Here is a 16462-nt window from a genome sequence, read left to right as displayed (position 1 = left end):
CACAATTGATAACATATTGCAAAATGTTACCCAATGGTTGTTGCATTTTATTTTTAGTCCGTGGCCCAAAAGTTTTTTTTATTTTTATTAGAGTTTTATCAAAAACAATAACGGTTTGTCAATCTTTCCACATACACAAAAAAATGCATCAATCTATAATTGGTTTGTTATTGAAAAAAGTTCCCCACTTCTGCACACAAACATTAGTGTTACAGTGGTAGTTATTAGTGATTAAGATTAATTTAAATGTGTATTTTACCAACGCCGCTTTTGTTTTCAGGACTTTTATTTTGGAGAGGAGATGTGACGTCATAAGGCCGCGCCGCGCTCCTGCATATGTTGTGATTCGGCTGAAGAAAGGTTTGTTTAAAGCATTTTAAAGTGTTAAAATGAATGCAAACTGGTGAATCAATTTAATATCTTTTACAGGTTATGTAAAATAGGTTAATCCATATTGAATGTAACATTAAAGTGAGTTATCTAACATTATTGAACGTTTTTTTGTGCAAGTTAAGCAAATCCATTCATGAGTAGCAGAAAAGGTGTGTCTCATTTCGCTCCCTACATCGTGAATTAGTTTATTATTAACATGAATCCCACTACTAGCAAGTAGTGATGAGAGAAACGGAGCTTTTGAAACTCAAGGGTCAACTGACTCAATCAAAGCTACACAGAATGATTCACTGTGTCGACTCGCTCGAATCACCTCAAACACGGACGACTCCTGCTGGTCAAACAGTGTAAATACAACGAGAACAACAAACAAGTAATGACAAATTTTACTAACCAGCTGCAAATGTTTTAATCTATTAAATGTAATCTACAAAGAAATAAATATTTTAAAAATTATATTGTCTAAATATAAACCAACTATGTATTTTTTGTTATTTTTTAGTGCTAGTTTGGAGTGTTTTTTCTTCTTCTTTTTTTTCTTCTTCTTCTAATCAGGTCATTTAAGTCCATTAACTCTCTCTCTGACTGACTCTCTTACCAGTGAACTGAACTACTGAACTAGATCTGATTGAGACGCACTCAGAGAATTAGTTTGCAATTATTTTTCTTTCTGTTAATTGTTTCTCATATTAAACAGGACAGACTGTCCAAACACACAGAAAAACTCCTGGTGAAGCGACTGAGATCCACCTAACTATTGTAAAGATGCCGTTTATTAAAGAGGAGAGTGAAGACTTCAAGATTGAAGACACATTCTGTGTGAAACAAGAAGAAACTGAGGAACAAACAGGTCAGTTTCATTCTCAAAGCTGAACTCAGTCATTTGATCCTTATTAAAAAGTCCACTTCTACAGAAATGAGTGATATATTTTTGAAGAGTGTCCTAATTAAAGTGGTTTTATTTGACACTGAGTTGGTCACCACATGTTGAGATCACATGACCAGACAAATACTAATGCTATTTCAACCTGAGAAGATCCGACTTCCATGTTGGACATTCGTTGTTGGACATTTCGACGTCACACATAAAATTAGGCAAAATAATACAGAGGTAGCCTAAACATATATTATTTTGAGTAACATTCAACACAATATCTACTTAATTTTTATGTTAAGATATATTTATTGGGAATATACATACAAGTGTGAAATATGTAAATGCACTAGGAGCGTCAGCACATTCCCTTTATATAAAATATTGAAACCAGAGCATTGCGTTGTCTAGAGTGCAGGAAAAAGAGGTTAAAGTAAAACAATAACAAGAGGGTGGGATTAATAATAATACACAAATTAATATGCCAGTATCGAGTAGTAATGCACCGATCATGATTTTTCATGGCCGATTCGGGTTTTTACAAGCATACTGGCCGATACCGATTTCTGTGTTGTTGTTTTTCAACAAACAAGAAAGAATATAAGTATACATAAACAAGATGTTAACTTGTTATTTAACTGGCCAAACTGGCTTTTGGCTGTTAAAACCATCTGAAATTAACGGCAACAACTGCACAGTTCACTACACAATCAACACACATTCATCAATCCAAACAAAGATGTTTGGCTATTTAATCAGCATTCGGCATTTGTTTTTGTTTTTAAATTCATTGTAAAGAAAAAATGTATTTACCAGTGAAACTAAACAAAACCAAAAAATAATAATTATTCTAAAATGTTAAATCAAATAACAGGGTTTTTCCTAGCTCTAAGCGAGGCAGGGGTGGTCAATTCTTGATCATGTATTTTAATAGTAAGATAATTAAATTAGTATTTTTCATAGACCATCGTATAGCCTACTATGTTTCCCACGGTATTTTTTGTGGGTGGACCTTGATGCCTCTCAAATGATCAGTGTTAAGCATGATAATATGGCATCATATCACACTGAAATAGGCTGATTTAAAATGAACATTTATTTTAAAGGGGGGGGGGGTAACAATGGTGTTTCATGTATTCAGAGTTGTTTACACTGTTAAAGAGATAGATTCTCATGCTAAACATGGGCAAAGTTTAAAAAAAATATTTTGGACGAATAACGGAGAATTTCTGTGCCGAAAATCTTACTTCCGGGTTGGTGCAAGTTTTGGCTGGTTTTTTTTTTTAGATCGTGGATATAATGACGTAGACCAGAGTGGAACTCCTTATATGAGCATTTCTCTCGGAAAAGCGCGCCCGCGAGCACGTCGACCAGAGGAGAGCGAGACCGCGCACATCAACGCGCTTCAACAGGAAATCATCGGCCGCCAGCGCTGCATAGGATTTGTTCAAGAATGTCTCCAAAAAAGTGTGTTTTTGGATGTGAGGGAAAGCTTACCGTGTTCAGCTTTCCAAAGAACCCAGTGTTACAGGAACAGTGGATGCAGTTTGTTTTTCCGGGGCAGCAACGGAGTGTAGGAAGTGCGGTTATGTGTTCTGGTCATTTGAGTGACGAATGTTTTATTAACAAGGCCCAGGTCGACGCTGGATTTGCAAATCATTTGCTATTAAAACGTGGAGTGGTCCCAGTGATAAAAGACCCCATTCATGTAAGAACAACTGGATCAGATTTCTGTCTTTTGCTGGAAATCAAGCACTACCGCTTGACTCTATAGCTCCGCCTCCAGGACCTCGGCTTTTCCCGGAGAGAATCGGAAAGCTGTATTTTTCTATTATAAATATAATAAAACTAAACACTTTTTGGAGATATTAAGGATGCACTACTACTCTATAGGTACTCAAGATTAACATGAGATTAGGTGAAACTGTGCATGTTATGTACCCTTTAAATAAAAGTTCTTCTTTTGGCAAAATTACATTTCCTTAATAGCCTCAACAGAGGCTTTACTCCCTTCAAACTTAAATTGTCAATGTTTCAGTACATCACTGTTGGAAAACACTCTTATCAGAATACATTTTTGTTACCTTTATAAAGGGCATTTTTTTCCCTAATTTTATTAAATGTATGCTCCATCTTTCATTTCAAATTCTTCAATTTGATCAATACATTCAATTAGAATAAGACACTAGGCTGTTAACAATCAAAACGTTGGGAAACACGGTAAGACATTTATATTATTATCAACTGTAGGCTATCAATCGCCACTTACATTAAATTAAATAAAATCAGAGTCATCCTCGCGTTTTCTGTGATTCCCTTGTTATTTTTATTTTTTATTTTTTGATATTGGCATTTTAATCAGGGCATTTGTTCCGTTCGGCAAGTACAATTCTCTCACTTGTCCCTTAAAAAAAAAAAAAAAACGTGTGTCCCGGACAAGCGTTAATGTCGAGCCCTGATATGTTTTCTTTGATTGGTTTCCCTGAAGTGAATTACGTTGTTGAAAACGAAAGTAAAAAAGTGACGCACGTTCATTGCGTTTTACCGTGATGAGAGTTCTGTGGTATTTATTAAACTCAACACATTATAATGATTTATCTGTCATCCACTCTTGATTCATTGGAATGTTATGTTTTTATTACTTGGTCACATGTTAGTCTGTTTCGTTTCTGATCAACACGTGAGAAGCTGAGCTGAACACACAAACGTTCACTGTCTACGCTAGTGCAGGGCGCGCACAGGTATTCTCGCGCAACTTCAGCGAGCGCAGGAAAGCGGCTACTGCACTAATGGCTGCACACCATAGACTGTATATGTACATGTACTCATAGACTGAGTCTGCGCAGTAGTGAGCAGGAAGTAAAGCCACGAAATCAACGCCCCGCCCTCACTCTCGCAGAATCAATCGCAAGCACATGCTCCTGCACTTTTCTCAATTAATTATAGAAATTTAGATATTAAATTTAAAGCTCCAATCTCCTCAGTCCTCCGAAGATCCTGAAAAAAAGACTATTGGAGCATCAGTGACTACTTCGCTCAGAGAATCTGTCAATCACAGCTGTCAATCAAGACGTCACACCACCGCATCAAATAACTAACTAAAAACAAACTTACATCAGTGTGATTAAAAACTACAGTAAATGACAGAAACCATCTTTGAAAAATCGCGAAGGATTCCAAAGTAGTCTGTGCATGAGGCCGCACTTCCGGTATAAAAAAAAATATTAAAAAAACCATTGCGCGTTAGAAGCAAAAACCAACCGGTTTCCGATTTATGACCGCTCAATCGGTGCATCGAGTTCTCTTTCGAGTTTGAACAAACAATAACACACAGAATTATGCCAAAATGCCCTTTTGTCGAGTATCCTCTTGAAGAGCCGTCTTAAATGAGTTCAAAAAATTTCTTAAATGAACTTAGATGGGTGTGACAAAATGAGATGCGCCTCAGATCTGTGTCATGTGCGGCAGCGGCAGCTCTTAAAGTAACAGCAGCCTAATATACCAGTTTTTGTGATGTCATTAATGTTAATCAAAGAACAAAGGTAACAGAGAAAATTTTAACTTTAATAAGGATTAATCTATATTTCATTTATAATTTATGCAGTGAAGACTGTAAAGTGTTTGATAACTTTATTCAATTTCTGTATAGTTCCTTCCTGTTAGACAGGTAGGAAGGCCACAGGTAAATGTGACATTTATTATAATGGGTTTATGTTTAGGTTGTTTTTAGTTAAAGAGGCTACATGCAATTTTCTGAAATTTAAACTCGCGACTGACACCTGTGGCCAGAAAACGGAACTGCTCTTCCTTTCTGCTCGCTCTCGCAGTGCGCGCTCGTACGTGCACACTTCACAAGTCATCCGCTGCAAAGAAGTCAACATTATGTTTACAGAGGTAAGAACAGTCAAATACATAATTGCTGACTAGCGGTGGTGGCAGAGTGATCTGAAACGTTTAACATGAAAGCGCTTGACGTCACATCCGCAGACAGCGCGCGGAAAATCCGACCCGACAGAAAATAGGAAAAATAGGATACAGGCTTATAGGTGCACCCACTGTGAGCTGACAAGGTGTCAGTATGCTCATCAGGAGATGTTTGAGTCATAAATGGTCAAATAAAAAGGCTATTGTTACGTTTATTTTGGGGAAAAAGTTGCATGTAGCCTCTTTAAATTGAATTAAAATTTGTTATTTTTTCAAAGCCTAATAAATGTTGAAGTTGATAACTTTCAATTATACTGTAATGTTGAATGTCTGTCATTTAATGTTTTAAAAAAAAATCTATTACATAGAAACATCAGTATGAGTATTAGTATCAGAGATGCTGGCCTTCATTCATAAAAAGGTACCATTAAACAAATATTTAAAATATACTATTTTTAAGTTGTTTCTACATTAATTTGGAGAGTAACTGTGAAATTATTACAATATAAAAAAATAAAAAAAATATGTTTTTAATCGCGATTTAATCATAGTCTAAAGCGCGATTAATTAGAAAATATATCAAAAGCTGACATCACCCAGTATCCAAACTTTAGGATTAAAATCAATGTGATTTTTTTTTTCATTTATTTCATACAATAGCTACTTCTGAATTGAAAACAGTGAAAACCATTCCTATCAATTATGCATCAGTATCTGACAAAAACTTTAATTTGCAAGCTGTGAAATGTGAGTGATCAATATTAGATGGGTTAGTGACAATATGGTTGTATTGTCTCATTCGTGTGTTTACTGTCATCTCTATTCAGTCAAAATGTTTCTATCTGCTTTTTATTCAGCTGCTGTGAAAGCTGGATGCCTTTGTCCATATAAGAGACTTCCTGAGATGTCATAAGTTTTATGACTTCTATGAGTCTCACTTGTGGACTTTCTGCACAAGGGCGCCCTCTAGCTTTGTTTATGAATGAAACCCATTACTTGTGTGTTCTGCGCTACATAATGCTCACAACACCCCAATTTGGGTAAAAATAGAAATAAAATAAAAAACTCCTTTCTAGAAAAATGTGATATTAACATGAGAATCGATACGTTTTTCTCCAAATGAGCACAGTTGTGGACTTAAAGCCCTGAGGTACAGAGTTTAGTAAGGGACTCTAATAAGTGAATTGTGAAGTGAAGTGTGCATGAGTTTTTTTTCTCAGTAGATTGTCACTCTCTCTCTCGCTCCCTCGCGCATATTAATCAAAATCAATTGAGAATTGACACGATGGTAAAAGATCGGAACACTGAAGTATCACGTGGAGCATTTGAATATTTTTATCCTGAATTACCGCCGGGTGTGAATTGTGCTAAAAAAAAAAAAAAAACTTTTTCACGTTGCCTTATCTTCTCTGAAAAGCGTTCCACCCATTCAGCTGACATAAAAAACACTTTCAATAAACAAAACAAAACCTATCCAATGATGAAATGTTTTCTGTGTTGACAAATCTTGTGCGATGTCCTAAAACTGCCGGGTTAATCGCATAACGCGTACAAGTCCGCTAATGACACGTCCGATTCGTGAACTAATGACTCCTTTGAACCGATTCCATTTAATGAATGGTTAAAACAACTGATCTGTCCAACACTGAATCGGTGTAACAAATCGGTAACACTTTACAATAAGGTTCCATTTAATAAACTCTAGTTAACTACATTAGTTAACATTAACTATTAATAAACTGCACTTCTACAGCATTTATTAATCTTAATTAATGTTAATTTCACCCTTTTCTAGGCTAGCCTACATTATGTAAATCAAAAGTTGTATTTGTTAACATTAGTTTGCTGCACTGTGTGAAGTAACAATAAAAATACAGCTGTTAACACCTCTTAAAATGAGTGTAAGTGTGCTTACCCCATTTTTTTTAGTAAGAATGGTTAGCAAGATTTAACCTTAATAAACTACTGTATTTTCCGGTTATCGAGGCTATATGACAATGTGTAGAACAATTACCAAAATAATCTTTTAGTTTAGACTGTTTGCGGTAAATGCAGTTGGGTTGTAGAGGTCAAAACTCTAAATAAGCTGTGAATCAAATCAACTTACTGTAAATAATGTTATGTCATTTTTTTAACACTAGAAGTGCCCGAATTCCATAACTACTAGAACTGCCGCAAGCGGTCATTTTGACCGCTAGATTCCATACTCTAGGCTATATCTTTAATGATAAATACCCAATTGAGAGATTAGGCTAATTCATTTATTGTATTAGGATATCTTTTAAAAACAAATCAACACCAAACTGTACATTTAAACAAGTTTAATTATACATCTATAAATAATAATATCCACAGATGTCCTGAACAAAATGACGGAGTAGCCTGTTTTCATGTTTACACTGTTCGATCGCGCCCGTGCCCGCCGACACACACACACACACACACACACACGCACACACCATATTCCATTGCAATCTTGACATCGCAGCCTGTTCATTACAGCCATAATAAAATATAATAATAAAATAGCCTAGTCAACCTAACATATAATAATTCCACTGCTCTGTTTATATAGTCAGTAGGCTATAGGCTGCAATTCGTAGGCTACCATTTTGCGCATGTGAAGGTGATCATTTTTTTTTCGTCGATTTTGGAACACGAGTGAAGTACAAAGCCTATAATAAAGAATAGTTTACCATCCAAATACATCGCAAATGTTGAAACATTTTGATTCTAATTAGAGAGTTACGTGAGCCGTTATGTGAGCCCAACGCCCAACGCCGCTTACTTTCACTTTCGCTTGAAACTAGCCGATTTCATTTTGGCTTGTTTATTGTTTATTTATTTGTTATTGTTCTGTTCTGAATATCATTACATTTAAATGATTTGTTGTGGAATATGTTTTGTGTATTTTTTACCACATTTTATGGTTGTGTATATTGGTAGTGTAAGCCCGTCTATTGGTCCAATGGAGGTCTCCAATAATACGGGGAAGGTTTCTCTGCGCGTTACTGTCTTTCCTTTTACGCAACACAACAAGATTAAATGCAATATATTTTCTCACATGCAATAGCTCGTTTCATCTGACTCCATAAATGAAAAAGGTTTTAATGATATCTGCGCATCATTAAATGTGAACGAATATCTGATTATTCTTTTAACTCTGATTATAATTTACCCATCTAGATTCGGAAACTATATCGCTCAGCAGTCCTTTCGGATGCACGACACAATCTCGCCAGTCTGGCTTAACAAAACAGAGGTAATTGGCTAAATGTTTGAGATTCGCCGTATTCACACGTACAAAATAACAGACACTTATATAGCCCCCTTGAATGCCACCTCAGGAACTTAATTCAATTGTTTCAATTAGTAGAGGTCAAGACCACCATTAAAAGACGTTAGCCGATCAACTCACTTTTCTCAAAATGGCTTTGGTGTAGTCAAGCCCGTGGGATATCCACGTACACTTATCTAAAAGAACATTAAAAGAGAACAGAGGTTATGGAGCGCACCCGAATCCAGGTTGATCAAAAAGCATTTAGCTGATTCTGGACGGAAATTAACTCGCCCCCCTCATTCAAGTACACTTGAATCTGTTATCCAGTATTAGTCGTCACTAATGTCTGGCGCAAACTTGTGGAAATATACGAATCCTATAATCTATAAGAGTAAAAACAATCTCAGAGTCAGTCAGAATAAAATCAAACGTTTACAATTTATTGACCAGGCAATGAAGCAATAATTCAAATCCAATTCGCAAGAATAAAATCATCAGTTGATCATAACAGAACAACAATTCCGAGGAATTGAGGAATTTGTAGAAATTATTACCTGGCAACGAAAATTACACACAACGGTTTGTGTGGGCAGTCAACCTACAGACTCCTCGAACTTTCTGTCCCTTTTCCTTATATACCCAGATAATTCAATATTCTTACCAAATGGCCGTCTATCATTATAATTAGATTTTGGTTCCCTCTTCAGGGGTTCACACTGGGAGATCAGAATTTGTATTTGAATAGGTTCTTGTTTAACATACAGGAGGTACAGTCTGAATGGAGGATCTGGGGAGGGAACACCTTTAGAAGATACATAACTTTCTCATATTTTATACCTTCTTTTAGCTTTTCATTATGGTTGGGAGAATGAGACCATTTTACCAGGCGCACTGAGACACTTTAAATGATATCAAACATGCATAGATACTTCTTGTACATACTTTACATTGCATAGGTTTTCAGTGTATTTCAGGTGAGGAGGAGGGGGGATGAGGGGGAGGTAGTGTGTGTGGAGTGTGAGCTGCACTGTGTGCTGCACCTCGAAATCCCTGTTACATATGCAGGAGATAGTTCAAGTGTTAATGTCCAGGGGGGCCTTTTGTTCCGTCGAGGGGTCGGCCAGACATACTGGCAGCAGCCTTACAGTAGGCTATATGTAGGCTATAATAATACTGCGAAATTCAGTGCGGTCAATATGACCGTCTATGGCCGAAATAGGTAAATATGTTAATTTGTTTTTTTGCATTACGTTTAATTTATATGAAAAGCATTTTAAATGAGAATACAGACACTTTTAGGAAAAGTCAGGTACCAGCAGGATTTTATTTATTTTTTTCAACAAAGTTATTGCAGATATAAAATTCAAAACGGTCAAAATGACCGCCATGGCAGTTCTAGTGTTAATCTTACACTGAATGTTTGGATTTTGTGAAGGTGTGAATCATTTTTGATTAATATTTTAATATAACAAAGTTCTGTGTAACGAATTATTAACGAAGGGATAATATATATAGTCACCTACGGGTGACATCACGGACACTACGTCCATATTTTTTTACAGTCTATGGTGTATATATATATATATATATAATATGTGTGTGTTATGTCAATTCTTGGAGACATTTGCATGGTAATGGATATGGCAATTTTAATGTATTTGGTCTTGGTGGAATAGATCTATGCTGCTGCTTCTGCAGAGCAGGTACAGAGACTTGGCTACTGCCAGTACATGCACAGACATGCTGCTGCACATGTAACATACATGAAAAACTTTGTATATATTAGGGCTGCCAACATTAATGCATGCGATTAATTCAAAATGCTTAAAAATTGTGATGCAAATAACACAAATATATTACTGAAGCATGTGAATTTCCAAATTCCGTTCCTTTCATTTCAAGCAGTGCGCTTTAGGTCCCCCTTAAATCTTTTCCCGCCAGCGTTTTTGATGAGTTTCACAAAACCTTTATGGCCCTCAGAACATTTTGATGAATGAATATCTAAATATATGTCAAAAAAATAAACAGACCCTCTTTTTTACATTTTATTTGAGCTTCATGCATTCTTTTTATCAACACTTGGTTCTGGTGGAGGACGGAAACCCAGATGAGATGACAACTGAAGAAACCTGGGTGGTGTAGAAGGTGGGAGGAGCCAGGGAGTGGGGGAAGCCAGGTGCAATCCCAGAGTCCTGCCAGGATGTAAACAGTGGCATAGAAGGAGGGAGAAGCCATGGCGGAGATTTCTTTGATGTGTTCATGGTGACGATTGATGGTGACAGTACCGATGGTGGTAGAGCCCCAGGTGCAGATGGAGAGCCAATGGAATCGTGCGACTCCGAAGGCTTCTGAGGTTGCGACAGAGTTGCAGTACCGACCCCCTTAGGTGGTACCGGAGGGCTGAGGTGTAGGCATAATGGAGCTGTAGGGGTGGAGAGACGGTTCATAGGTCTGTGGCGCATAATGGGCGATGTCCGACTGAGGTGGAGCCAGTGGTCTAAGAGAGCCCGGTGGAGCCGTAAGCCCGATGGTCCCTGGTGGAGCCGAGAGAGGGAGGGGCCAAGCAACAGGATCAGCAGCCGGAGGCGGAGCCATGAGATCCACATGCCCAGGAGTATCTGGCTCACGAAAGGCCAGAGGTGTATCCATGTCAGTATGAGGAGGAGGAGGAGGAACAACAGAGGGGCTGACGGGGGACAGCTGAGACTTGTTGATGAAAAAACTCCCACGATGATGGACGATGTTGTTGGTGTGGTGTGGTGAAGAGATGAGTCCCACCATAGATATAAATCCCACCTTAGGATCATCGAATAATTTTCTTGTTCATCACTGTACAGCTGCCTTAAAGCTATATGTATAAAGAGCTATTTAAATCAACGTGATTTGACTATCTGTTAATGTCTTGTTCTCTGTCAGGATAGAAATGCAAAAATCGCATTGAGACCGGTATTACTGGTGTTGACAAACAGCGATTAACCGGTGGGAACATTTCTTCATAGTCAAATCCTATTCTGTTATTATCCTAATGGAATGACTGGAGACTCAGAACGGGGAATGTCTCTTGAAAGGGTACATTCAGGCCAGCTGACAGTCTTGCCTGGTCCCGGGACAACATAATCTTAGATGCCCCCAACCCCCCCTTCCCCCCCCCCCCCCCCCCCGCGCCCAGATCTCTCCCTTTTCCTTGCTCATCCTCTCCTCTGCATTAACTATGTTGACAAATACAACTTTTGATTTCAATAATGTAGGCTATTAGAAAAATATTTAGTAGGCTAAATATTAAAATTATCATTAACAATGCTGTTGAAGTGCAGTTTATTAATAGTATGTTAACTAATGTAGTTAACTAGAGTTTAATAAATGGAGCATTATTGTAAATGTTACCGATTTTTTATACAACGATTGAGACGTCATTAAAATGAATGGTTCAAAGGAGTCATTCGTTTGCGTAACGTTACCGGACGTGTCGTTAGCGGCACGCATTGTGTGATTATCTCGGCAGTTTAGGACATCGGACAAGATTTCTGTAAACACAGAAAACATTTCATCACTGGATAGGTTTTTCGTTTACTGAAATTGTGGTTTATCAGCTGAATGGACGGAACGCTTTTTAGAGAAGACGTTTTTTAGCACAATTCACACCCCTCGGTAATTCAGGATAAAAAATCTCTGAATGCTCCACGTGAAACTGCGGTCTTCCGACCTTTTACTATCGTATCAATTGATTTTGATTAAAATGCGCGAGGGAGAGAGAGCAAGACCGCGCGGCCGGGGCGCTTTTCTCCTTTTCTCTGCTCGTAAGCAGTCATTCTATTCTACATCACTCACCGATCAAATAAGGCTTTGGCGGGACAAAAAATGTGCCTTTTTAATTGTTTAGGACATCCCTAAAGCCTCTATTTTCTTCTCTTCTCTTCTCTTCTTTTCTAAGCACCGGACTCAAGTGCTGACCGGACATTTTGAGCGTAACGTTAGCCTACTGAACTTCAAATCAAATGACAACATCAAATTTTGATCAGTGGCCAAACCATTTTTGTGTGGGGGGGTTCTTGACCACTATTTCAAGGACAATTAGGAAGAAAACAAATAAAAAGCTTTTATGTAACTCAAATATTAGTTATTTTTTTCCACAAATATGCCTATTTTATTTATTTTTTTTAACAATTATTCCATAATTTAATGAGGGCCCAGTTCTGCCCTTTTTTTTTATTTAGTTCAAATTTACTATCAGATTTAATGTTATACCTTGACAAACTATACATCATTAAAAAGATATAAGACTCAAGTTTCAGTTTTTGACCACTATTGTATTCTGAGAAACTTATAGTGACAGTTATGTCTTAATTTGTGTCAGGAGTTATGAAATGAAAAAATGAGTCGATACCTTTTATATGAATTATGCGCGTCAGCCGCTTTCATTCAGAAAAAAAACTCCCTGCTGTCGTCATGACAGCGATACACAAAACAACGTCCCTCAGGGCTTTTAGCTAAAAAATGTGCAGACTTGGAGAAATATTGATATATTCTCATAGATTCACATCATATTTCTATAGACAGGAATAATATTTATTGAATTTATACCCAAATGCGTCGATGTAATCATTATGAGCGCTTCTTACTGAGATGTGCTGGGTTTTCAATTCATACCAATAGCCTGAGGGCGCTATTATGCACAATAATAGTCCATATATGGAACATGAAGAAGAGCCATGATCATGTGACATTCCAGGACGTCACTGATACACACAAAGCTAACACAACAGATATCGCTGTAATATGCAGATACAGACGTTTTGAAGACAATAAACATGATTGCAATGATATTTGACTTGCCTGTGTTCTTCAAGCCATGCCAGGTATTTTCATAATAATAGATTATATTTATAATGTAATGCTAATCGATATAGAATTTATCATCGTGCAGAAAACTATAAATAATATGTTTTCTGTCTGATTTTTTTTATTTGAAGCCAAATTAGATCACAGAAGATTATTTAAAACACTCGACTTGCGTTATAAAAGTAAGTTTGGAGCACAAACATGGTTTTAATCTCATAAATGGTCGTGTATTGATGGTGTGCTAAGCTAACATGCTAGCTAGCCCAGGTGCACCTGCCACCTGTTATTCTTTTATGATTTTTTTTCTAAAAAGGAATGCTTAGCAGCTACTGAAATGTTTTAGTGCATTTGATACAGTTTCAACAGTTTTTTGTGAAGTGAGAACTTTGATAAAAGAAATTAGGGATTGAAACCCTATGAATAGCCTGTGAATAGCCAGTCGTTAGTAACTATAATGCAGACAAAAGAAATGCATATTTAGAGCCATAACCAGGCTGGAGAGGTGTGAATGTGTGCAGGGGGAGACTGAGACTGAATGGGGATCGTTTGCACCACAAAACAATAGAGACAAAAGACTGAATGGATGCTTAGAAGATGACTAAACATCAGTTGCATTTTTAGAGTCTAATCAAAATAAAGTAATTTGACATGATCTTGAAAAACGTATAACTAAATACAGAGTTTTAGACTTATCATTTTCGGATTTTAAATATAACATGGTCACACATGTGGCTTTAGCTGCAGTGCATTTCTAGATTGCTACAGTGCCAACTTCAATTTTATTTTCATGAATATGTTTCATAAAAATAAATTTCTAATAACTTTACAAAACTTTGAAGCTATTTTTAAAAAAAAATTCATTATGACAATAATTAATTCTACATTTACAATAAACTACCAGGTGTCAGCTTTCAAATGAGATCATACTTGTGATTTTAGTGCAAAGGGTTCATGAACTGTATCTGTTTCAGTTTGGGTATGTGCAGCTTAACAGGTTAATGCCTTAAATGTGTAAATGTATTGATGTATGTTGTTGTTGTGCCATTAAACTGGGGTTAACTTGTATTTGTCTATTTTAGATCTGATGGCACTGAGAGTGGAGAGTCAAGAACTAAATGAAATGGAAGAGAAAGATCAGTATTGGAAACATCATGATTTCATAAATGGAGAAAACTCTTTTAGTTGCTCACAGACTGAAAAGATTTCCTCACAAAAAACAAGTTTCACTGAAAAACGACACCTTAAATTCCACATGAAAATTCATACAGGAGCAAAGCGATACAAATGTAATCAGTGTGGAAAGAGTTTCACCAAAAAAAATGGCCTTAACAGGCATGTAAACATTCACACTGGAGAGAAGCCTTACAGCTGCCAACTGTGTGGAAAGAGCTTCAATGATAGATATCACCTTAAAGGCCACATGAGAATTCACACTGGAGAGAAGCCTCACACCTGCCAACAGTGTGGAAAGAGCTTTACAGAAAAGGGACACCTTAAAACCCACATGAATATTCACACTGGAGAGAAGCCTCACACCTGCCAACAGTGTGGAAAGAGCTTTGCTGAAAAAGGACACCTTAAAACCCACATGAATATTCACACCGGAGAGAAACCTTTTACCTGCAAATTGTGTGGAAAGAGCTTCACTGATAAAGGAAATGTTACAAAACACATGAGGATTCACACTGGAGAAAAGGCGTTCACCTGCCAACAGTGTGGAAAGAGCTTCACTCAAAAAGAACATCTTAAAAGCCACATGAGAATTCACACTGGAGAGAAGCCTTTTCCCTGCAAATTGTGTGGCAGGAGCTTCACTGATAAAGGAAACCTTAAAAAACACATGAGAATTCACACTGGAGAGAAGGCGTTCACCTGCCAACAGTGTGGAAAGAGTTTCACTCAAAAGGGACATCTTAAAGGCCACATGAGAATTCACACTGGAGAGAAGCCTTTTACCTGCATGTTGTGTGGAAAGAGCTTCACTGATAAAGGAAACCTTAAAGTCCACATAAGAATTCACAATGGAGAGAGGCTTTTCACATGTGATCAGTGTGGAAAGAGTTTCAAACATAAAGTAACCCTTAATTGCCACTTGAGAATTCACTCATGAAGTGTGGACATTTTTTCTAAACGGACACCAAAAAGGACACCTGAACCCTCTGGGATCGACTAACACGCCAGAGCATTCTGCTGTTTTTCTTTTTTCCTTTTCACGTAGCAGCGAAATCTACTTACAGGACTCTGGCATTTATGGTCTTTCAGATAAAAATGGTCTTCTTTTATTCTTTTAGTGTCCACTTACATTCAAAACATAACATTGTGCTTTTGTAAAATAAAGAAAACAAACTGTCTCTGAACTTTTTTCTGTAGCGCTTCACAAAAACTTAAAACTCAGTGAATACTTGTCACACAGACATGAACAATAAATCTATAGAAACATTTAAGTGCCTGCTTTTAAATTTAATACAAAACAAAAACAATTATTCTGTTTATGTATTCTGTATAAAAAGAGAAAGATATCCAGTCGTTCTTGTGTTAACTCATTACTGCTAATGTGAACACGCCTACTGACAGCGCATACTATTCTTATGGTATTGATCTGAGGCGATCCATGCAAACAGAGTCAACGCTAGGGGTTGATCCGTGATCCGTACGGACCAGGCCCCCACGGTTCACCACGCATGTGATTTGCAGATTCACTTCTAAATTTAACCATCATAGAGTGAAAGTTCTTAATTTGGACTTGTTTTGACTTGCCAATTTACAGAAGAAGAGGCGAAAATCCGGACTGTGCGTGCAAACGTAGAGAGAGAGAGAAGAGAGATTGGCACGTTTCCTTGCCCTTGGACGGACACATAAACACAAAATTATGTCAAAATACCCATCTTGGTATTCTCTCGTTTATGTCATAAGTGAACAGTTGAGAAAGAAACTGGATGTTTGTCAGTTTTTTTCGGTCTGTGCAGTCAGCCTTAAAGTGACAGCTGACACCTAATATTCCTACTGTTGTCTGTGTCATTAATGTTAATAAAACAAAATACAGCTTTAACAAAGATAAAACTATATTTAATTTTTATTGTGATCAGAGTCTTATTTACATTTAGGCTTAATTATTAATTTTTTTACCTAAATACTACTGTTATACTTTGTAA

At 37.0% G+C, this 16462-nt stretch overlaps 1 protein-coding gene across 1 annotated transcript; it reads left to right on the top strand.

Annotated features, from left to right (window-relative positions):
- The first annotated feature begins 286 nt into the window (after positions 1–286).
- LOC308689634 (uncharacterized protein) lies at positions 287–16242 on the top strand. Its single transcript, XM_081363456.1, has 3 exons — positions 287–360; positions 1091–1243; positions 14390–16242. Exons 2-3 carry the CDS (start codon positions 1159–1161, stop codon positions 15418–15420), a joined length of 1116 nt encoding a protein of 371 aa, XP_081219582.1. The 5' UTR covers positions 287–360; positions 1091–1158; the 3' UTR covers positions 15421–16242.
- Positions 16243–16462: the final 220 nt, after the last annotated feature.

The sequence above is a fragment of the Scardinius erythrophthalmus genome (genome assembly GCF_964197995.2).
Source record: "Scardinius erythrophthalmus genome assembly, chromosome: 4".
Lineage (NCBI taxonomy): Eukaryota > Metazoa > Chordata > Actinopteri > Cypriniformes > Leuciscidae > Scardinius > Scardinius erythrophthalmus.
The sequence above is the reverse complement of the archived record's forward strand: the minus strand, read 5'-3'. Positions and strand labels throughout refer to the sequence as shown.